General features: G+C 42.9%; 1 protein-coding gene across 4 annotated transcripts in view; it reads left to right on the top strand.

The window, feature by feature from the left end:
- The window catches only part of CAP2 (cyclase associated actin cytoskeleton regulatory protein 2), a 146,911-nt gene that overhangs the window by 110,115 nt on the left and 12,048 nt on the right, over positions 1–24,748 (top strand). For all 4 annotated transcript variants that reach the window (XM_032247653.1, XM_032247654.1, XM_032247655.1 and 1 more), the window contains 5 exons: positions 3,672–3,815; positions 4,138–4,223; positions 9,447–9,552; positions 22,129–22,318; positions 23,803–23,978. In XM_032247653.1, the coding sequence (XP_032103544.1) occupies positions 3,672–3,815; positions 4,138–4,223; positions 9,447–9,552; positions 22,129–22,318; positions 23,803–23,978 (702 nt within the window). The remainder of the gene's footprint in view (positions 1–3,671; positions 3,816–4,137; positions 4,224–9,446; positions 9,553–22,128; positions 22,319–23,802; positions 23,979–24,748) is intronic.

Below are 24,748 nucleotides of genomic sequence, written 5' to 3'. Positions count from 1 at the left end.
CTTCAGCATATTAATTTGGTGAAGGGGGGGGCAGAGTTCAGCCCCTAACAACCCTGTTCCAAGGTCTTCACACCAAATCCACAAGCCCTTTATTTTGTAGTGATCAGAAGGGAAAGAGAGAAGACAGGAAGATATTCATGAGTTTTCCACAATAGCTGACCAGCTTCTGCAGCAAATGTTTTTGTTTTTCCCCTCCTTCAGTACAGAATAGCTAAAAAGTCCACTGGGAACCTTGAGAGCACTTTGCTTTCCTTCCCTGTATTTCTTTCTTTCCCTCAAACAGAAGTGTGCCTCTGTCCCTCAGCATATCTCAGTTAGGAGACATATAAGGGATGGGAAAGAGCTAGTCAGTGGACTTGGCTGGTCAGAGGCTTTGTAACTGGCAGATACCTCAGAGATGACCAGCCACCTGTTACGCGCCCACAGTGTACCTGACTCTTTACCAAGCACAACGTGTTCTCTTGTTTACTCCCCATAACATCCCTGTGAAGCAGGTGCTGTTGTCAAGCCTAGCTTGCAGATGGGACAAGGGAATCCTGGACAAGTTTGGTAATTGGTATAAAGTCCCAGAGCGGAGTACACTGTGGAGCAAGGACTTGAACCCAAGAAGTCTCATTCTGGGACCTTTGCTCTTCATCTCTTCTTAACACCTTTCCCTAGTCTTATTGGTAGAGAAGAAACCTGTATGTAGACACTGACCGTATTTTTCTCAGCATCCAGTATTGAGAATCGTCTCAGGGCCTCCCCAGGGACCTATCTTCTAGCTCCAGCTCCACTAATCGTTGCAAGCTGGTCTTGACATAGTAAATTAACCTCGCTGAGCTTGTATTCCATATGTAAAATAAGAGAACTGGATTATGACCATGTTAGGCTTGGCCGGGCGTGGTGGTTCACGCCTGTAATCCCAGCACTTTGAGAGGTCATGGCGGGTGGCTCACCTGAGTCCAGGAGTTCGAGACCAGCCTGACCAATATAGAGAAACTCCCATCTCTACTAAAAATACAAAATTAGCTGGGTGTGGTGGTGCATGCCTGTAATTCCAGCTACTCAGGAGGCTGAGGCAGGAGAATCTCTTGAACCCAGGAGGCAGAGGTTTTGGTGAGCCGAGATTGCACTCCAGCCTGGACAACAGGAATGAAACTGCATCACAGAAAAAAAAGAAAAAATAACTTTTTTAGGCTAGATCTATATTAAGAAATACATTTTATTTGGCAACCCAGCACTCACACAAACACACACACACACACACACACACACACACTTCATAACCAAAACAAGTGTTTAATATCAAAATATCCATCCTTACTACATATGAATGCTGCTTTTTTCTAATCCATTTTCATGACTTTTAAATACTAATTGTGACCTATTCTATTGGATTTGTCAAAAGCTGAACTAGGTGACCCAGTTTAGACTCCTGGAATCCTAAAATCCTGTTAATCTATGTAGATGTCTGTTTGGAGCCTCTCCTATCTTAAATGCATATTTATTTGAAACAAATGAATATCACATATTGCAGGGGACCACATCCTTTTTCCCGCTGGTATGAGTTAACTGCATCATGGAAATAATAATAATTACTTCTATTTATTGTGTATCTCCCATGTGCCAGGGATTTAAAATGCAGTATCTCCTGTAGCCTGTAGGTGAGATAGGTATTAGCTCTGATTTATAGATGAGGAAACTAAGGCTCCCATTAAGTAATTTGCTTAAGGCCCTGTAGGCACCAAAGCTCAGATTTGAACCAAGGCCATTCTAATTCCAAAGCCCTTCCATTCAACCTTCTTTTCAGAGGAGCGCACATAAAGGGGTTTAGGAGGAGAGGTAAAAGCTACCACAGCTGCACATAATTTTTTTCCTAATTGTTTGCTATCCTTGGCAGAAGTGACTGTCCTCTGGGGTCTGAAGCCACCACTGTAGCAATGATTGAAGTCACCTAGGAAGCTTATCCAATCCCCTGCCCTCACCCAGGCCACCCCTGGACCAGTTAAATCAGAATTGCTAGGGGTGGAACCCAGGCCTCAGTGGTTTTTAAAGCCCCCAAGGTGGTTCTAATGTGTAGCCAAGGCTGGGAGCCATTGCTGTGAAATCTTAGGAATTAAAGAGCTGTAAGGAGCTTTTCTATTTTACCTCCTGCAAACAAGATTTAGTAAAATACTGCTTAAAGCTCTTTAGCTGCTTCCACAGAGCTGAAATATAGGACCTTTGCTGTTTCTTTGGTGAACACATAAAAATCTGATAAACAATGCTATCAGCTTTTCAAGGCCTAGAGAAATCAGAGAATGCTAAGGATGTAGGTGAGGAGATATTTGAAGCAGTGGTGGTATTCTGGGGAATCTGCTTCTGTGATACTTCATAACTCAGCTGATGTAATTGTGTTTTTTATTTTTTATTTTTATTTATTTACATATTTTTTTCAGACAGGGTCTCACTCTGGTGCCAGGCTGGAGTATAGTGGTGCAGTCATGGCTCACTACAGTCTCAAAATCCTGGTAATTCTAATTCTCCCAGGACTGGAGCTTCCAGAGTAGCTGGAACTGCAGGTGCACACTACCACAGCCAGCTCATTTTTTAAAGTTTTTGTAGAAGTGGGATCTTTCTGTGTTGTCCGGGCTGGTCTCGAACTTCTGGCCATAAGTGATCCTCCCATCTCAGCCTCCCAAAATGGCAGAATTACAATTATGAGCCACCACACCCAGCCAGTTCATATAATTCTGAAAGTCATTTTTATATAAATGGAGAAGTCAGTTGTTGAATTAGCAGAATTGACTGTGATCTGTAATCGTAGGCCAAGTGGACTAGGGACAATGTAGAAAGCCAACGAAGACTAAAGTCACTATAAGTAAGCCATCACATTTTCTCAAAAAGAGCTGGACGTGGTGGCTCACGCCTATAATCCAAGCACTTTGGGAGAACGAGGTGGGTGGATCATTTGAGGTCAGGAGTTCAAGAGCAGCCTGGCCAACATAGTGAAACCCCATCTCTACTAAAAATACAAAACATTAGCCAGGTGTCGTGGTGGGCATCTGTAATTCCAGCTAGTCAGGAGGCTGAGGCAGGAGAATCGCTTGAACCTGGGAGTCGGAGGTTGCAGTGAGCCGAGATCTGACCACTGCACTCCAGCCTGAGACAGATTGAGACTCCGTCTCAAAAGACAAAAAAAAGGGAAGGGGTGCCTCAGTGAAAGAGTTCCACTTTTTCACATAGATAATGGAAACTATGGTAAAACCCAGAAGCCTCTCCCAAATCATTTTCCCACAGGAATAGGATGATGTCATTTTACTAACCTTCCAGTCTTATCCAACTTTATACTGGGGTTATTGCAATGTCTGTTTTCCAGTTGAAATATAAATGATCAACACACAATTTCACTGTGTTTCATGAAGGGTGTTCGAAATGGGGGCTGTGTCATACTGCTGGGTTTTTTCTACATCTCAAAACACGGCATTAATAATGTTAAAAATATCTGCAGTTTTCATACTTCAGACAGTAAAAGCACAGCATTATCCTAACCTTGAACAAATGCGCGCTATTCTCAAAGGCAATTGTTTCCTTTAGTCCCCTGGACAGATGGCACGTCCTGAATTCTGCTTCTTAGGCCAGCACGGGTGGAGGTGCTGTGCTTCTGCTCTGTCTGTAGTTAACAGCCCCCGATGTTTGTCTGCTTACAGAATGACGTGGCCACGCTTCTGAAACCCATATCGGAAAAGATTCAGGAAATCCAGACTTTCAGAGAGAGAAACCGGGGGAGTAACATGTTCAATCATCTTTCAGCCGTCAGCGAAAGCATCCCTGCCCTTGGATGGATAGCTGTGGTGAGTCCAGGTGGAATGTTGCCTCTTCACCGATGCACATGTTTGGAGTATTTAGGAGAACTCGTAGCTTAGCTGCCTTTACGCTCCTTGCACTGAAGGAAGCTTCTTCCTAGGCTGAATCCACCCGCTTTCTCCTTCCCTGTTTCAAATTCAATGCCTTCTGTGCTGAGATACCGTAGAAAGTGTTATCAACCTTTCAGAGCAACATTTGCCTCCCACTTTAAGTCCACGTCTCCATTGCTTTGCTTCTTCTTTAAGGCATTTTCTTTCTTATCCTATTTTTTTTTCCTTCTATGCTTGGGTGATGGTCCTGTTTTCTCAGTCCCCCAAACCCGGTCCTTATGTCAAGGAGATGAATGACGCTGCCACCTTTTACACTAACAGGGTCTTAAAGGACTACAAACACAGGTATGTACCTTCTTTTACTGACCAAATTTTCAGCTGATTACTTGTTAGACATTTGTCCCGAAAACACAATACAGTTAACAACTGATTCCTTTCCAAGGCACTACACTAATGTACTATAAATTTTAAAGGAAAATACTAATCTCTGCAGATAAAGTCAAGTGGAAAGCGGAATCAGTTATCCAGATAATATATGCGTTTTAGAAAGCCCGCCTCCGTTCTCTCATAATGAATAAACTCTCCCCACTTGAATGCATGTCACTACCTTATGTATTCCCACAGTAATCAGAGAGCTTGGTGATGGAGCAACCCTGTATGTTACAGAACTTTTACACTGATCAAAGTAGAGTTGGTGGGTGAGCTAGAGAAGAGAGGAGGAATCAGGAAACAAAGTGTAAATCAAAAACAGAAATGAGATGAAACAACAAACCAGAGCAGTGAGAAGGAAACCAGAGACTCAGTTAAGATGAAGTAGAACTGGGGTGGACACCGACATCTGTAAGACTAGCAGCCATTCAGAGTGCTGCTCAAAGTATAGATGAGTCCAAACCAAGGGGCTTCACCTTGTGAACCAATGTGAAAGGACCTTGCGTTCAACAGCACAAGTAATAGATCCTAGAGTGACTTAAAACCGGAGTCAGAGTAGAAAATAGGGCCAAACAGAGACATGGCAGAGCGGAAGAAATACCAGGAAAATGTGTCCTAAATATTTAAGGGATATCATGAGACTCCTCCTCCTCTGATAAGGTTGTGCCTTGTACTCTAAAGAGCTGGCTAAATGGGATGCAGCTGGTGCCTAGGAACTAAGGGAACGGATGAGGCAAATATAAGAGCAACAAGCTTCTACCTGCTTCTGGTCCTGGACTTGAAAGTGGATCTCCCTCAGAGCTCTTAGGTGGCAGCAACAGAAGTGACCATTGGTCAGCAAAGGCAGAGGCACCTGGTGACATCTCATGTGTTGACCCAGACTGTTCAGGTGGAAGGAAGTTAAAGAACCTGCATTATTGGATTATTGCTTCAATTCTTTTTTTTTTTTTTTTTCTTTTTTGAGACAGAGTCTCGCTCTGTCGCCAGGCTGGAGTGCAGTGGTGCAATCTTGGCTCGGTGCAACCTCTGCCTCCCAGGTTCAAGCGATTCTCCTGCCTGAGCCTCCTGAGTAGCTGGGACTATAGGCATGCACCACCACACCCAGCTAATTTTTGTAATTTTAGTAGAGATGGGGTTTCACCGTGTTGGCCAGGATGCTCTCGATCTCTTGACCTCTGGATCTGCCTGCCTCAGCCCCACAAAGTGCTGGGATTACAGGCGTGAGCAACTGTGCCCAGCCTCCATTCACCTCCTTATTTTATTAATGCAGATCAGAAAATTAGAACCAGAAGAAAAGGGTCTACAACAATATAAGACAAATTTTATATGGAATATAGAAAAATTGCATAAAATATGTAAATAAATACCTACTATACTTCTAGGCCATTTATCAATATTACATATTTAAAATTTTCACCACTCTTTTGTAGATTAATTTTTATTTTAACAAATATTGAGTAGATACAAAAGAATATTTATAAAATATACATGAGGTGTAAAGAATTACAATACAAAAAATACCTAAACATCCATCCCTCAGGTTAAGAAATATGTAACTATTTTTTTACTACAAAAAGCAGGCCAGGCGCGGTGGCTCAAGCCTGTAATCCCAGCACTTTGGGAGGCCGAGGCAGGTGGATCACTTGAGGTCAGGAGTTCATGACCAGTTTGGCCAACATGGTGAAAACCCATCTCTACTAAAAATACAAAAATTAACCAAGCATGGTAGCATGCACCTGTAATCCCAGCTAACTAAGGAGGCTGAGGCAGGAGAATGGCTTGAACCCGGGAGGGGGAGGTTGCAGTGAGTTGAGAGTGTGCCACAGCACTGGAAATGGAAACGTATGTTCACCCAAAAGCTTGTACACAATATTCATTGCAGCATTGTTCATGATAGCCAGTAGGTGGAAATAACCCAAATGTTCATCAGCTGATGAACAGATAAATAAAATACGGCATATCCACACAATGGAATATTATTGGGCCATAAAAAAGGAAGGAAATATTAATACTTTCGCCATGTTGGCTAGGTTGGTCTCAAACTCCTGACCTCAGGTGATCTGCCCGCCGTGGCCTGCCAAAGTGCTGGGATTACAGGCTTGAGCCTGGAATGGACTGTTTATTGATTTCATGGTCCTGATATTTCCCAAATCCATGACAGCTTTTCTTGAACTCCATTAGTTTTCAGTAATTATAAGCAACAGAAAGCGGTGACATCAGATTCCATATCATAGTTTCCACTTTATAACTGTTACCCTATTTAGAGCTATCAACAACCTTAAACTTTAATTTTCCAAGGAAAAATAGTTACCGGCCTGTCTCCAGGGAGAGAGATTACTGTACCCTGACGTATTATCTAGGACCACCAAAATAATTTCTAGGCTACTTAATTCAGTCAGTGTATCAATGGTTATTTCATTCCAAAAGATGTGCTTTAATTTTTCATTTTTTTAATTCGGGCAGCAGCATGAATGAACCTTGAAAATACTGTGCTAAGTGAAAGAAGCTAAGCGCAAAGACCACATATTATATGATTACATTGATATGAAATTCCAGAGTACTCAAATCTATATAAACAGAAAGTAGATTAACAGTTGCCTAGAGCTGGGGAAGTTTAGGGAAAACTCAAACTTTTAAAAGTTTAAGCTTCTTTTTCTTTTTAAGTTTTAAGTAATTACTCCCTTTGGAGGATGAATTGCTAATGGGTATGGGGTTTCTTTCGGGGGCGGTGAAATGTTCTAAAATTGATTGTGGTGGTGATTGCTCAGCTCTGCTGAGCTAAACTATTGAATTGCACACTCGAAATGGCCGAAGTGTATGGGATGTGAATTATATTTCAATAAAGCTGTTATATTAAAAAAAGAAAAGAAAAAGAAAAACAGCCATTGTGTTCCCCTCACAGAATTTAGTCATTCCATGTTGCTTTTAGGAAGAGGAGCTTTAGCAGACGGAACTCCTAATTCCAGGAGTTCAGTGCACCTCTTTTCCTCTTAGGGGCTCTGCCCACCCGGAGAAAACTTTGGTTAAAACAGTTGTGCTCAGTTACAGACTTTTTGCATCAAGGAAGTTGTGCCCAGTGATATGCCTCCAAATGTTGCCATGTTGAATTCAAGATTTCAGAACTGTGCAACATGCATGAGAAAGGCATCAGAAATATGCAAGATGGCCTGTTCTTCTCACATAGAAATAACGTTTCAGAAAAGAGCAAGTTTCAGTTCCAAACCTGGTTATCATATGACAGCATGAACGTACACCCGAGTGACTTCTTTTGTTCAAGATATGCAGACACACACCTACACGTGCCAGCTCAGGACAGCTCAAGCGCATCCTGGGTTTTTGCCTTTTTACCTTTCACCCTTGAAGACTATTTTTATTAGTGTCTCAGTTCATCAGCCCCTGTCCTCCTCCCAATCCCGCCTTGAGTATATGTTGGGGCTGTGGGTGTGAGGGGTTCCCGCCAGGTAGCAGCATAGTCAAAAGCGTTGGGCTTTTCTACACGTTTTTGTTCACAAAGAGGGTTCAGTATCTGCCCCTCCGTGTTAGCTCTAGCAATTCAGTAGAAAGTGTACTTCCAGTAGCACCAAAGACGACTCAGTTAAGCTCAGTAGACCACCTCAAGACTGTACAAGAAGCCAGAGAAATGCTGCCGGAGGTACAAATGCCTTCATTTATACCACTAGGAGTAGTCAAACCGAGTACTGATGAGAAAGACCTTTGGAGCTACTCTTAGCTTTTGGGTTTTGACTCTGAAGGTGAGACAAAGCGACAGTGACATTTTTCATAGATTTGACGAACATAATCAGTCCATCTAAAAATGAAGAACAAAACCACACTGATGTTTGTTCTCTTTGTGGAGTGGATAATTATGACTTCAGTTCCCAAGTTCACTCTTTTTAAATGGCATGCCTTGATACAATAAGATTTATGATGAATAGATAAATAAAATATGGTATAGCCACACAATGGAATATTATTGGGCCATAAAAAAAATGAAATATTAATACTTTTGCCATGTTGGCCAGGCTGGTCTCGAACCCCTGACCTCAGGTGATCTGCCCGCCTCGGCCTCGCAAAGTGCTGGGATTACAAAGTGCTTGGATTTCCAAGTTCACTCTTTCTAAATGACGTGCCTTGATACAATAAGCTGGTGGTGCTTAGGGCTTTTCAGGCAAAATACAATACAATATGTCTAGAGGTAAGTCATTATTGATGAGAGCTTTTTAATAATGGAGATTTCTGTTCATGATTATCTTCAGATTAATGGCCCAGGAACATAATTAAATTTTTTCTAAACTCAAATGTCATCATTTTCACATTTACCTAGTCTTCTTTAAAGTGAGAACGAATATATTATGGGTGAAAATTGCCAAAAGGAAATGCAACTATTTTTGCCTATCTGTAAGTTTAATATTTCTAACAATTCTTTCAATCTTGTATGTTAATCCTGTTATAAAAGGTAAGTATTTTACTAGCCCTTGGTTCAATAAAATCAAGATAAAAATATAGGTGATGCCCTGCCTGGTTCATATTGTCATTCAAAGTATCAAACTAAGGGAATTTAAATGTCCCTTTTGAAGTAAGGGGTGTTACCTGTTTGTAAGAGATCAATTTTCTTAACTATACCGACTTCTTTGTCAGTGATAATGACTAAAATTCTCCAATTTGGTTACATTTTAACCAAATGATTCAACAGAATTATTAGAAAATGAACCCAGTGACTTTTTTTTCTTTTTAATACCATTCTCATTCCTGGGAGCATATTGTCTCTCATTTGCATCAAGAGCAGTGTGGAAAGAAACAGTCTCACCTCTCTGCCTCCCTCACATGAGGGCTGACAAGGACAGTGTGAGGACACCCTACTCAAGTCAGCTTAGTTCTGTCGGGTCCCTCTCTGTGTTCCCTCTGCTCCATACCTGGACTCAGGGCACCCGGCCACCTGCTGCCTCCCCTCAGGAGAGTGCTGGGCCGGCTTCCTCCCAGGGCTCCCTTCTGAAGCCCTTCATGGTGCTTGGGCTGTGAGGACAATTGCTCTGGGCTCCAGGACCCTAGTCACTAGATAACCATGTGAACCCCACAATCGTTTTACAATTGTCTTTTCGACCCTAACTTCGCTTTCTTCCATTCTCTTTTATAACAAAGTGATTTGCGCCATGTGGATTGGGTGAAGTCATATTTGAACATTTGGAGTGAGCTTCAAGCATATATCAAGGAACACCACACCACCGGTCTCACATGGAGCAAAACAGTAAGTACCACGCCCTCCTCTGCCTATGTAAAAAAAGGCCATAACAATCTATACACCCTTTGGCCCAGTGATCTCACGCTTTAATGTCTGCCTCAAGGAAAACCTAAGATGAAATGTCCATGTAGAGGGTGGGGCGCGGGTGGCTCATGCCTGTAATCCCAGCACTTTGGGAAGCTGAGGTGGGTGGATCATCTGAGATCAGCCTGGCCAACATGGCAAAACACTGTCTCTACTAAAAATACAAAAAGTAGCTGGCTGTGGTGGTGGGCACCTATAATCCCAGCTACTCAGGAGGCTGGGGCAGGAGAGTCACTTGAACCCCAGAGGCGGAGGTTGTAGTGAGCCGAGATTGTGCCACTGCACTTCAGCCTGGGCAACAGAGCAAGACTCCCTCTAAAAATAAATAAATAAATAAATAGTTATAAAATATAACTGTTACATTTGTATAAAATAAATATGATCCATAGAGCACATCAGGCATCATGGATCGCCATGACAGCTGTTATTTATTGAGCACCTAATATGCCAGGGGAAAATTCTGTTCAAATGGTAAAAGCAAAGTATCTACTTCACTTCATTAATGGAAGAGTGAAGTGATAAAGTTTTGATCAGATATTAAAAATGACTAGAAAATCTTTTGACAAGCTTTAAGACATATGCCTAGAAATAGGTTTCCTGATATTTTTATCTTCTTCCGAGATTTGGGAAGCAATTAAAAAATATATTATAAAAATTATATCTTTGAATTTTAAAATTAAATTTATTTTAAATTATTAAAAACTACTTAAAGATTCCAAAGCATAGTTCATAGCATAAATCAAACTAATTTCTCCTCACTACTATGGCCTGTCTACATTCCAGCAAAACGAAGGATAAACGGTGATAGCCAGAGTCGCAGCATTCTTGAAGAGAAGAGAAAAGGGCTACTAGAATCAGCTGATTGAATGGTCTTTGGGAGGAAAAAATAAAACAACATCATTTTGTTTGCCCGCTGATCACAACTATGAGTATTTATAAAATGATAAAGATCATGAAAGCAAAAAGAAAGATGTGGTGTTGATATTCATGGACACCACAGTATTCAGAGAGATTTTTAATTTAATTTTTTTTGGGGGGGCAGGGTTTCACTGTGTCACTCAGGCTGGAGTGCAGTGGCACAATTATGGCTCACTGGAGCCTTGACCTCTTGGACTCTAACGATCCTCCTGCCTCAGTCTCCCAAGCAGCTGGGACCACAGCCATTCACCACCACACCTGGCTAAATTTTGTATTTTTTGTAGAGACAGAGTTTTGCCATATTACTCAGGCTGATCTCAAGCTCCTCAGCTCAAGGAATTGGTCTGCCCGGGCCTCCCAAAGTGCTGGGATTACAAGCATGAGCCACCACATCCGGCCCAGAGGCTTTAAATAACCCATTCCAGCCGGGTGCGGTGGCTCATACCTGTAATCCCAGCACTTTGGGAGGCTGAGGCTGGTGGATCACCTGAGGTCAGGAGTTTGAGACCAGCCTGACCAACATGGAGAAATCCTGTCTCTACTAAAAATACAAAATTAGCTGGGCATGGTGATGCATGCCTGTAATCCTAGCTACTGGGGAGGCTGAGGCAGGAGAATCACTTGAACTCAGGAGGTGGAGGTTGCAGTGAGCCGAGATCACACCACTGCACTCCAACCTGGGCAATAAGAGTGAAACTCCATCTCAAAAAAAACAATTCCATCTTAAAGGACACAGTCCATTGAACAAAACTCCTATTTGCACCACGAAAAGTTTATGACGACTTAACGTCTCAAGTACTTTCAGTAATTGTTGATTTTTTTTTTTCTATTTTCAAATCGGATTTCGAGATTTGCACTCTGTGGGGGTTTCAATGACTGACAGCCTGTTATTTGAGACCTGCACCGTCCAAGGGCACATGGCCCTACAAAATCACCCTTCCCTGAGTTAACAGTTGGAGCTGAGAGTCCCTGATACCATCTCCTAACCTCGGCCTCCAGACCGCAGCTGTGACTGGCAACTGCTGCCCCGTTCAGTTGTCAGGGTGCAGCGCCAAACTTTGAGCCCAGTGACTGGAAGAGAGACTACGTGTGTGTGCAAGTGCGCCAGGGTGGATGGGGTGAGCTGGGTGGGAGGAAGCAGCTGTGGAGTAATCCGTCTGGAATTTCTTCTTGCATTTACCGTGGTAGGTGGAATCTTGTCATTTCTGTGAGCTTTTTTTTCAACATGAAGGCAGCTGTCAACTAGAAAGACCCCACACCAGAAACTGCTTGCTGTTTTTTAGTTAGTTTCATCCTTAGGACCCAACCTCTTTTTCATGAGAGTTAGTGTGCTTTCTTAGTGCTAAGTTTCACATGCACTTTATTAAATAAATGGGTCTTTTGGCACAAGCCCAATAGCAACACTGTTACTCAGCATCCCTCGCAGCTGGTCAGATCTGTAATATTAATTGGGAGTTCCTTCAAATCAGATAACTAAAGCCGAAGACTAAGGCCTAGTCTTTACACTTATAATTACTGAAATAATTGATTTTTTTCCTACAAAACTGTTCGTTTCTATGAATCTGTAATTGAAGATTATTATTCTGTTCTGAAAAAGGTCTGTTCAGAAAATTCTGCTCAGAAAAAGGTCATGAAAAGAACTCTCTGAGTAGGATAAATATGATTATTTTATTAACTTTCAGATGTTAACTTGTTGACGTATTTCTGTCCTTTCCTGTATTTCTGAATTACTTTAGCTTTGGGAACAAATAGAATATAATTATGTGTAGAGTAGAATAAAACTGTGCGTGAATGAATGTATATATGTTCTTATGTAGTAGTGATAGTTCTGTTTTTTTTGTTATTGTTTTTGGGGTTTTGTTTTGTTGTTGTTGTTTTTTGTTTTTGTTTTTGTTTTTGTTTTGATACAGGATTTTGCTCTGATGCCCAGGCTGGAGCACGGTGTCATGACTGCGGCTCACTGCAGCCTTGACCTCCTGGGCTCAAGCAATCCTCCTGCCTCAGCCTCCTAAGTAGCTGAGACCACAGGCGTGCACCAACATGCCCAGCTCGTTTTTATATTTTTTTTGCAGAAACGTGGTTTCACCATGTTGCCCAGGCTGGTCTCAAGCTCCTGGGCTCAAGTGATCCACCTGCCTTGGCTTCCCTAAGCGCTAGGATGATAAGTATGAACCACTGCACCCAGCCAATGTAATTCTTAATAACACGGGTTTAAAAAATCCATCCTATACACTATCATTCATCCTACCCTCTCCTGAACCTCCAGGAAAATGCAAGTAGTTGAGGGTGGCTACAATTACAGACAAGGTGGCGTTTCATTTTTCCTGGAGCAACACACTTTATGATCACTTCTTTTCCTCCAAGTAGGTATTTCCTTTTTTTCTATTCTTGGTGTAGAAGCCAAATGTCTGCTAACAAAGCCAAAGTTTAATAACTTACTTTTGATCAAATTAAAACTCAGCCAGAGGGTACCCTGACTCATTATAAATAATGTAGACTCTGTGGCATGTCATTAAATATGAACATGTATGCCTTGTACATTTTCAAGTCTTCAGGCCTCTCTGGCCTCCTCGTGCTATTTACAAGAGAAAACTCTTCTTAAGCTTTTATATCTAAATTTTCATTTAGAACTTGTACCAAACCCAGACCTTAGGGCTATTAATCAAAGGGAACAGGCAGAGTCCCAGATGATGTGTTGGTTGTCCAGTGACAAAGCTCACTCTTCTCCTGGACAGATCTTCCCGGGAGTGGTTCTGGCCAGTGTACCTGACCATAGCTGCTTCGTTCTACTTAATTAAGTTCGGGCTTCTAGGTCCCTTTTGGGGCTCTGGGTAGCCAGTTACTCTCATTCTCCTATGGAAGGGTTCCACATTGCTCAGCAGGGGCTAGAAGTGTCATCAACTGACAAAGGAGCCTCAACTGCACAGACAGATAATAAAGTTAGGTTGGAAGTGAGCTCTGTGAGTTCAGCCTGACAGAGACCACATAATTAAACCAACATGGCTTAAGCATCTACTAGGACCAAGTTCTGGGCAAGGGGCTGAGAACACAAAGAGGGATAGATGGCGTTGTGGACACAATTCCTGTCCACAGAAACTAACATTCCAGCTGAAGAAGATAAGCAACACACCATGATAGAATAGGGGGAGCCTCATGCTGGGGGCACGCACAAGGCATGACGCTTGCGTGGACCAGGACAACGTGGAAGGTACGGCCCATCCTGTAGTGCGGCGTGGTTCTGGGGCCAACAGCAACCTGGGCACTTGTTAGAAATCTCAGTCCCCTTGGCTGGGCGCAGTGGCTCACACCTGTAATCCTAGCACTTTGGGAAGGTGAGGCGAGTGGATCACCTAAGGTCAGGAGTGCGAGACCAGCGTGGTCCACATGGCAAAACCCCATCTCTACGAAAAATGCAAAAATCAGCTGGGCGTGCTGGCACAGAATTGTACTCCCAGCTGCTTAGGAGGCCGAGGCAAATCTCAGTTCACCCTGGGATCAGTAGCAGTGACTGGAACCCTAATACTGGGATAGCAGTGACTTGAAAACAGATAGGGTTCAAACACATTTGCTAAATCCACTGTATTCATTTGTCATCACAATGAAATTTTTAAAGTATTAGCCTGTTAACTATAGATTGTGTCTGTTTTTCAAAAGCTGCATTAAAAAAAATTTTTTTTTTTTTTTTTTTTTGAGACGGAGTTTCACTCATGTCACCCAGTCTGGAGTGCAATGGCGTGATCTCAGCTCACTGCAACCTGTACCTCCCAGGTTCAAGCAATTCTTTCTGCCTCAGCCTCAAGAACAGCTGGGATTACAGACACCCGCCACCACACCCAGCTATTTTTTGTATTTTTAGTAGAGACAGGGTTTCACTATGTTGGCCAGGCTGGTCTCGAACTCCTGACCTCAGGTGATCCAACCTCCTTGGCCTCCCAAAGTGCTGGGATTACAGGTGCGAGCCACCGTGCCCTGCCAAAATGGGTATTTTCTTCTGTCCAGTGATAGGAATGGAATGGAGAATGCATTTTATTGCAGGAGCAGCCGTCGGCCACCCACACCTCCTCTGCTCCTGTCCCTTGACACCATCTGCCTTTCATTCTCAGTTGTTGTAAACTCAGGAGACATAAGCTAATATTAGCTTAAGCAAAATGATTTTCTTAAAAAGGAAAATGGGGGAAGCTGCAGATTATCTCCTAAAGGTAAAACAAACTTTTCATAAAATAGAGCACGAAGGCAAGCCCTGGCCGCAGTTTATTGGTCCAGTCTGCACTCTTGATGCAAACTGAGCATCCCTAAATAAACAAAATATAGTATAGAGCCAAAGGTAAATAATCTTTCTAACAGCTATGATTTTGCCTTAACCCTCACCTCTGCTACCTATTAAGTATGGATAATTTGAGAAAGTACAGACATTTCTGCATGTTCCTGAAATCTGAAAGAAAAAAGCCTGAATTCAGTGTTAGTTCTGACTTTGGCCCTTCTGGCCAACTGAAGTAGCTGTCCAGCTAATTCAAGCCACATGTCCCTCTTGGTCTTTATATAACTGTTGGCCCTCTACAGTTTGTTTCTTTGATGGGTATACTCTGCTATCTTTAACTCTGGAAAGTTTTCCCATGGAAAATTTAATTTTATCTTTCCTTTTTTATAAGAAATTGTATTCTCAAGCTGGCAGACAAGAAGAAGAGACAATCTGGAAATTCCAGATTTGATCTAAATACCAGCAAAGCCAAACTAATAATTACAGCTACATATCAAGGCAATGTATGCAGAATATCTGGATCAGTTGAGCATAGTAGATTATGTTCATTATATTCTTTTTCTTTCTTTTTGAGACACAGTTTTGCTCTGTTGCCCAGGCTGGAGTGCAGTGGCATGATCGCAGCTCACTGCAATCTCGCCTCCCAGGATCAAGCAATTCTTGCGCCTCAGCCTTCTGAGTAGCTGGGACTGTTGGCATGTTAGCCAGGCTGGTCTCGAACTCCTGACCTCAAGTGATCCACCTGCCTCAGCCTCCCAAAGTGCTGGGATTGCAGGCATGAGCCACCGTGCCTGGCAGTGTGTTCATTATATTCTTCCGGACTCTACTCAGAGGGCTTGGTCTGCTTTTATAAAAAATTTTTACTTTGGGCATGTAGAACAGAAATCACCACCTATGTTTTTTGAAGGGCCACATCTGGGTATACAGGTGGCGCCCAACTTAAGATGGTTTGAGTACCCATACAGGCATTCTGTTTTTGACGTCAGTACGGTATTTAATAAATTACCTGAGATATTCAACACTTTATTGTAAAACAGGCTTGGTGTTAGATGGTTTTGCCCAACCGTGGACTCATGTAAGCGTTCTGAGCACATTTATTTAGGCTAGGCTAAACCATGAGGTTCAGTAGATTAGGGATATTAAATGCATGTTTGACTGTTAACAGTATTTTTAACTTGTAATAGGTTTATGGGACGAAACCCCATAATAAGTCAAGGAATATCTACATAAGAGGAAAAACAAACATAAAAACACTAAGTTACTGGTTTTCGTGTACTAATATAGACAGCACATGTTATTCCCAGGCCGTTTTCTGATTTTAAGCTGTCGTTACTTCTCCAAAGCAACTTTGCTTTCTGTTCTGTCTTCTTTTCATCTACTGCCAAAGCTCAGATCTTTCCAGGTCACCAAAGGAATGGCATATGGGGACCACAGGAGGGTGGGAGGCGTGAAGAATCGTGAAACCATCAGAAATCATCAACGAAACCATGAGATCTGAGTTTTTATGACCTTTCCCCTTGGTCTTTCTATCTTGAGACAAGGGTGTTTGGAGCTTTGCTTCTAAAGAAAACGGATCAAAATGGGCTCCACAATTCCTTCATATTTGTGGGACCATCTTTCTCTTTCGACTGTATTTAAGTCCTGTTAGTACTTTTATGGAAATCTGAAATTCCAGTAGTGTTCTGTTTCCCCAAATTGACTTTTTAAAAACTATTAATAAATATACGTCTAAAATATTATACAGCACTTCACTGTGGTATTATTAATAATTCTGTGTTCTTGGAAAGGCCCCCAGAAACTGTTTTCATGAACAGGAGAAGTCTCAAAATTCTAAGAAGTGGAGCCAGGTGCAGTGGCTCACACCTCTAATCCCAGCACTTGGGAGGCTTGCTTGAGCCCAGGAGTCTGAAAACAGCCTGGGCAATGTGGTGAGACCCCATCTCTACCAAAAAAAAAAAAAATTAATTCTAATAAGGGATACAAATAAGAGAATAGAGACAAATGTCATAAATTTCATTCAGTTACACTCACATTATACAGGATGACCATCTTTTCGTTTATGTGCAGCCTTTTTACTTGACTATAGTTGTCTTCTAATAAAAGTGTGCTATAAATATGAATGTAAAAATTGCAAGTTCTTATGGAAATTAACAAAATTGGAAAGGTATCAATTTCACTAAGTTATTGATCAACATACATTTGCGTAAAATAGAAAGAAATTAGCTTTGATATTGAAAATATAAACACACCCTACAACATGGATTTGCAAAGCATATTTCACTCCCAGAAAGGCTGTCTGGTTTATGTGTATTGGGCCAGTTCTAAAACTGGTAGTTCTTCCTCCTAACCACTCCCTCCTATTATGGTATATGAGAGGTTTATCATCCTCATGTTTTGTGTTCCATATGACACAGGGCCATTTGGGATTCTTTGTCCTTGGAAAAATTAATAAACAGTATTTTATTAAAATGTTCAGTTGTCACTTGGGGAGGCCGAGGTGGGAGGCTCCCTTAAGCCCAGGAATTCAAGACCAGCTTGGGGAACATAGTGAGACTCTTGTCTCTTAAAAAAGAAGAAAAAAAAAGTTCAGTTGTAAAGCATTGTTAGTCTCTATAGTTGTAGCATGAAGACGTAAGTGTATTGTGATTGAAATGGCTTTGTGGTTTTGAAACTGCTTTTATTTTTTGAGACAGGGTCACTGTCTCCCAGCTGGAGTGCAGTGGTGCCATCCGAGCTCACTGCAGCTCAGTCTCCTGGGCTCAAGCAATCCACCCACCTCAGCCTCCCAGCTCCCGGGTAACTGAGACCACCGTCCCGTAACAACCACACCCGGCTAATTATTTTACTTTTAATAGTGACAAGGTCTCACTACCCAGGCTGATCTCTGACTCCTGAGCTCAAGTGACCCTCTCACCTCAGCGTCTCAAAGTGGTTGAATTACAGCCATGAGCTACTGCACTGGGCCTGAACTGCTTTTAAAGTGTATGATGGGTCACCTATACCTTGTCACTGCTACCTAGAGATCATTAATGGTAAGCCGGGTGGTGGATGGTTCAGAGATGGGCGGCTAAAGAGAATCAAACCGAGAAACAGAAGGGAGTGTATGTTTGTGTCCATGAAAGAGAGTGGGAGGAGGAAGAGAGCTGGTCAAGGAAGGGTGAGGGAGAGGAAACACCCATAAACAGTGCCACAGCATGTCAGCTGTTTCATTTTGTGGGTTATGTGTAATCTCCACAAATACCTAAAGACAGGTGGCTCGCAGCATTACTACCACTAAGCTAGTTCTGTGGAAGGAACATCTTAACAAAAGCTGTTCTACAAGCAATATAATCCACCTGTTCCAAGAGACTGTCAGGTGATACTGTGACTTTTTTGGTGTCTGCTTAAAAACGGGTAAGAACACTAATAGGTTGCCTGACTTGTTCTTAATTTTTTTTATTTTTTGAGACAGAGTTTTGCTCTTGTTGCCCCGGCTGGAGCGCAGTGGCGTGATCTTGGCTCACCACAACCTCTGTCTCCCAGGTTCAGGCAATTCTCTCGACTCAGCCTCCTGAGTAGCTGGGATTACAGGCACGCCCCACCACACCCAGCTAATTTTGTATTTTCAGTAGAGATGTGGTTTCACCACGTTGGTCAGACTGGTCTCAACCTCAGGTGATCCACCCGCCTCCGCCTCCCAAAGTGCTGGGATTATGGGTATGAGCCTCCACGCCCAGCCTCCTCTCTGTTTCTTTCTTGGGACATCTAAAGACAGTGTCAGGTTGTGATTCCACTTGTGGCCAGGTACATAGGAGAATGTAGAAAGCTTCGGTGTCATGTTCTGTAATCTCCCACAGAACGAGAAGAGGAGGCAAAGATAAGTGACCCCACGAGGGGCAGCTCACGGAGACCCAGTGAAGGGGACATCTGATCAGTTTGATTTTGAGTCCACTGTACAGTAAAGCCGCTGAATGCTGATTGAAAGTAACCTTGGAAACAAGAGCCTTGTGTTGTGCTCTCACTGGGGCTGATATGGGAATGAGCCAGGACATACAAAGGATTAGTCCAAGGCAGAGTTTCAACGGGTCCTGAGTTCCCTTATTTTTTGGCTTTTATTTTCAACTTGTGTAGCATTAAATCCTTTGTGTCATGTTCCTGGGCCAGCCATCTGAATGTATCAAAGTTCCAAAAAGTTGAATATGTGGCTTTTTCATTTCAGTGTCCTTTAATGGCTCTTGGAGAGGAAGCCTCTGAATTCCAAGAGCCAGGCAACCATCTAAATCATTCTAAGATTCAGAAGCCAGCATTGCCCCCCCTTTCCACAAAATAGGACTGAAAAGGTGCAGTGTTTCAGATGTTGAGGGAGGGGGCTGTCCCTTCACTGGCCGAATGGGTTATGATGTGCTTATGAGTAAAAGGAATACTTCGTGGTTCTCAGCGTCTGAGGACCAGAATACTGTTTGATGCACAAAGCTTATATTACACTGTCTTTCTGATTCAGGGCGAATTCTCAAATCTTTTCTCAATAACATAGAAAATATTTCAAATACTGGGGAGAAAAATGGTCAGTCTCAGGAACTGTGAAATCGTTTTCTACTTGACCCAAGAGTCCTATTGGAATTAGGCTGCTCTTCCTTAGAAAGAAAAACCATTGCAAATTAAATCTTCAGGAGATGAGCTCTCCAGCTTGCAGGGCTTCTAAGATGTGTATTCTGAATAAGAGAATAATATTTTATTTTCAGGGTAATTCTACACTTAATAGGAATTATTATATAAGTACTTTGAAAATAGCATTTGTTTTGTTTTGTTTTGTTTTGCTTTGCTTTGACACAGGGTCTCACTTCCAGGCTGGAGTGCAATGGCGTGATCTCGGTTCACTGCAACCTCCACCTCCCAGGCTTAAGTGATCCTCCTACCTCAGCCTCCCCAGTAGCTGGGACTCCAGGCATGCATCACCATGCCCGGCTAATTTTTTGTATTTTTTTGTGGAGACAGGGTCTCACTTTGTTTTCCAGGCTGGTGTCAAACTCCTGAACCCAAGCAATCCACCCTCCTCAGCCTCCCGAAGTGCTGTGATTACAGGTGTGAGCCACCACGCCTGAGCCAGCATGCTTTGTTTTGTTTTAACGGAAAACCACTACAGGTTAAGAATTCCTGATTTTGATACTGCATAATACTAAGTTGTTTGTGACAATAAGCATAGTCTGTCTTCATCAATATTTGGCACTTAACGTAAAGTTTTACCTTTCATATTTGATATTGAAAATTTATAAGCCTAAGCCACATTTCCATCACTCCCAATTTGTTAAGCTTCCTCACTATTCAATTTGTTTATAATTCCTTATTATAGGTATACAGTTCTACTTGAGGATTTAAAAGTAAAACAGGGCTGGGCGCAGGGGCTTACGCCTGTAATCCCAACACTTTGGGAGTCTGAGGCAAGTGGATAATTAGAAGTCAGGAGTTCAAGACCAGCCTGGCCAACATGGCGAAACCCTTCTCTACTAAAGGTACAAAAATGAGCTGGGCATGGTGGCGCATGTCTGTAATCCAAGTTACTTGAGAGGCTGATGCAGGAGAATCACCTGAACCTGGGAGGCAGAGGTTGTAGGGAGCTGAGATCATGCCACTGCACCCCAGCCTGGATGACAGAGTGAGATGCCATCTAAAAAATAAATAAATAAAAGTAAAACAGTACATAGGCCAAGTTTGTGGAATATGTGTGTTTCTATCCTACCAGTTTTAAGTTCTGTGAAAATGTAATATTTATGGGGTCCTTTCCCTAAATATTAAAACTGTCACTTCAGGAGGCCAGGGCAGGAGGATCACTTGGGGCTAGGAGTTCTAGACCAGCCTGGACAACATAGTGAGACCTCATCTCTACAAAAAAAAAAAAAATTAAAAATTAGGCAGGCATGGTGGTGTGCACCTATAGTCCCAGGTATTCAGAAGATTGAGGCAGGAAAATCACTTGAACTCAGGAGTTTCAGGCTGCAGTGAGCTGTGTTCACGCCACACTGCACACAGTCTGGGCAATAGAGTGAGACCCTGTCTCCTTAAAAAAACAAAACTGAACTAAAGCAAGTCTCCCTCTTGTCTGTCACGTCTTACTGCCATTTGAATTTGTTAGGCTTTCATACGGAAAACAAAGGTTGTACTTTATGTAGCAGTGAAAATAAGAATAAGCATAGGTTTTGGATCAGGAAGAATCTAATTTTCAGTTGGTTCACTAATAACCAACATTCAGTGAAAAGTCATATGGGTCCTGCACCCTCCTGTTGGAAATAGATGTTCAGTGCCACAAAGAAAAATTAGCACTGAGACAAAGGATTTTTCAGCAATGCAGTTTTTACTTCCTGAACTGCAGGAAGGGTACCCTCACTAGCCATCTTGCCACGAGAGTACAATGAACAAAGGAAATCAGACACATTTACCCCTTACGCATTTGGGGTCATCCTTACTGCTGTGTCTGATCTCTGTTGGCTGGAGTCAGACCTCACAATCTAAACGAAAACCCGATTGGCCAACAACTTAAAACTTTTCTCAACAGGTAAAAGCAATGGAGAGCTGGGACATGCCAGTGAGCACGTCCAGCACAGATATCTTGGTTAAAGTACAAGGACATAGAGTGTACTACGTGCCTGTAAGCATGGCATATTTAACAGCTACATAGGATAGGGCTTCACAAAGTTATTAGCACACTTATTCTTTAACAAGAAAGAAACTTTAAAAAGGAACTTTTCAACTTCCCACACCTCATTACCTTCAGATTTGACAAGCATCCTTGTCACATATGGTCCTTGTTTGGGGGTCAGTTTGAGGCAGGCGTATCTGGAAAATCAGGTTCACAGAGTTTCTGTATCTCTCCCTTTCACTGCTCAGAAAAGTTCAGAAATATCCAATAACCACCAAATATTTTTAGCCTCCCCCATGCCCCATTGGTGGTTACAGTTTCTGGTGTCTCAAAAGAGCTAATCCTTTGATCAATTGGACCACTTTTTTCTTGTGATTCTAAATTGGCCAAGGCCCAGTGTCATTTTGATCCTGAGCCTTGCACCTGGACTTGTGAGTATGGCTCGTTGGCCTCTGACTTGGAAGCAGGGCTCATGGCCACACAGATGCTACTGACAGACAGGACCACATAGCTGAGTCATGTTCCTCGTTCCCAGGCTGGAGGTGCCTTGGTTCAGATCCTCCTAAACAGACCCACAGTGCCCAGGTGTGCCCCCTGGGAGCCTTTGCTGCATCTTCAACCCCTCATTGGCAGCAGGTTTTGACTCATTTGGGCAAAATCCCAGCAAGGGCACAGTCTCAATGCAACACTCTGTCTTCTATCTTCTCAGGGTCCTGTAGCATCCACAGCATCAGCGTTTTCTGTCTTCTCCGCTGGGCCTGGCCTTCCTCCACCCCCTCCTCCTCCGCCTCCTCCAGGGCCACCTCCACTTTTTGAGAATGAAGGCAAAAAAGAGGAATCCTCTCCTTCACGCTCAGCTTTATTTGCCCAGCTTAACCAGGGAGAAGCAATTACGAAAGGTGAGAAAACAAGACCTTGAAGCTGCCTTCCTTTCCCTCTGGCTCCCAGACACAAAGAGTGGCCAGAGCTCCAGTGACAGATGTATCACTCCATCGCTGTCCCCAGCATGCAGGGAGAGCAGGGCTGCTGCTGGGAAGACAGGAGCCTGCCATGTTCTTTATGTCCATGCAGATGGGCTCAGGGGGCCACTGTGCAGACCAGAAGGAAGACCTCGGAGACGCTGGGTTCTAAATGGACCACTGTGCTGCGTCCTTGCTTTACCCCTCGGTGCTTCCATATCATCGTCTGCAACCCAGGCATCAAGATCAAGTGAAATAAAAACGGCAGGCTAGGTGTGGTGGCTCACGCCTGTAATCACAGCACTTTGGGAGGCCACGGCGGGAAGATTGCTTGAGCTCAGGAGTTCAAGTATAGCCTGGGCAACATAGTGAGACCCATCTTTACCAAAAATTAACAGAAATTAGCTTGGCATTGTGGTAGACACATGTAGTTCTAGCTACTAAGGAATCTGAGGTGGGAGGATCACAGGAGGTAGAGGCTGCAGTGAGCTGAGATTGCACCACTGCACTCCAACCTGGGTGACAGAGTGAGAAGTTGTTTATAAATAAATAAATAAGTAAATAAATTAAAATGACAAACATTAGCTCCTCTGTCCTGAAGCAGTGTACAGGCTTATCAAAGAATTGTATCCCCTCTATACTGGGCTAGGAGCTAAGAATCCCAAATTCTAAATTTTTCTCTGGCTCCAACTGGCTCTGCTATGCCCTGTGAAACTCATTTACAAAGTAAAGAAGTGGATTCATAAAGTCAGTTCCATATTCTGATCTCATTGGAATGCCCTAACCTTTTAGGCTGTGTCTGGAGAATGATTTAGCCATAAGAGAAGAAGTAAGACATGTGATCCTTTTTCGTGAGGTGGTTTGATCTTTGCAGAGTTCTTATGTGTCATTTTATCTCCCAACAGAAGAGGTTTAAAATAAAAATACTTGGTGGGGTGCCGTGGCTCATGCCTGTAATCCCAGCACTTTGGGAGGCTGAGGCAGGCAGGTCACTTGAGGTCGGGAGTTTAAGGCCCAGCCTGGCCAACATGGTAAAACCCTGTCTCTACTGAAAAATACAAAAATTAACCAGGTGTGGTGGTGCTCGCCTATAATCCCAGCTACTCGGAAGGCTGAGGCAGGATAATTGCTTGAACCCGGGAGGCAGAGGTTGCAGTGAGCCGAGATCGTGCCACTGCACTCTAGCCTGGGTGACAGAGCGAGACTCTGTCTCAAAAAAAAAAAAATACTTACAGTGCTACTATCAACTCTAAACTTATACAGGACTCAGAGCCTGCATCCTAACTTGGAGAAAGTACTAGTCTGTTTTGAAAGTGGCATTACTGAAAGTTCTTGTGCTCTTTATATACACCATGTTGATCTACCAAGTTAGAGACATTTCCCTTTGCATAAAATAAATATGTCCGTGTGTGTTACCCTCCTAGGGCTCCGCCATGTCACAGATGACCAGAAGACATACAAGAATCCCAGCCTGCGGGCTCAAGGAGGGCAAACGCGATCTCCCACCAAAAGCCACACTCCAAGTCCCACGTCTCCTAAATCCCATCCTTCTCAAAAACATGCCTCTGTGTTCGAGTTGGAAGGAAAGAAATGGAGAGTGGTAAGTGAAGTGCTTTAACCTGTTTTCCTGACACACACCAGTGAGAGGACCAGCAGCCAAACCATTTACCAAGATCTGAAGGATTTCTTTTAATTTTTTATTGATATATAACATTTGTACATATTTATGGGGTATCTGTGGTATTTTGTTACATGCGTAGAATATGTAATGATCAGCCGGGCTGGCGCGGTGGCTCATGCCTGTAATCCCAGCACTTTGAGAGGCCAAGGTGGGCGGATCACCTGAGGTCAGGAGTTCAAGACTAGCTTAGCCAACATGGTGAAAACCCATCTCAACTAAAAATACAAAAATTAGCTGGGTGTGGTGGCATGCACCTGTAGTCCCAGCTACTTCAGAGGCTGAGGCTGGAGAATCACTGGAACCCAGGAGATGCAGGCTGCAGTGAGCTGAGATCACACCACCTCACTCCAGCCTGGGTGACCAGAGTGAAACTCTGCCTCAAAAAAAAAAAAGAATGTTTAATGATCAAGTCAGGGTATTTGGGGTGTCCTTTACCTTGAGTATTTATCATTTCTATGTGACGGAAACATTTCAAGGCCTCTCTTCTAGCTATTTTGAAATATATAATACAGTGTTGTTAACTATAGTTACCCTACTCTGCTATTGAAAGGTTAGACTTTACTCCTTCAGACTGTTTGTACCCATTAACCCCGTAAGTGAAGTGACAGAGGAGAAAACCACAGGTAGAGTAGAAACCAGGGTATTTCTGAATGCTTCCATGAACTTTATTTTCATGAATTCTCATGCAT

Source organism: Sapajus apella, unplaced genomic scaffold, assembly GCF_009761245.1.
Source record: "Sapajus apella isolate SASKATOON/1434 unplaced genomic scaffold, GSC_monkey_1.0 scaffold63, whole genome shotgun sequence".
NCBI lineage: Eukaryota > Metazoa > Chordata > Mammalia > Primates > Cebidae > Sapajus > Sapajus apella.
Note: the sequence above shows the minus strand (reverse complement) of the source record. Positions and strands in the feature narration are given on the sequence as shown.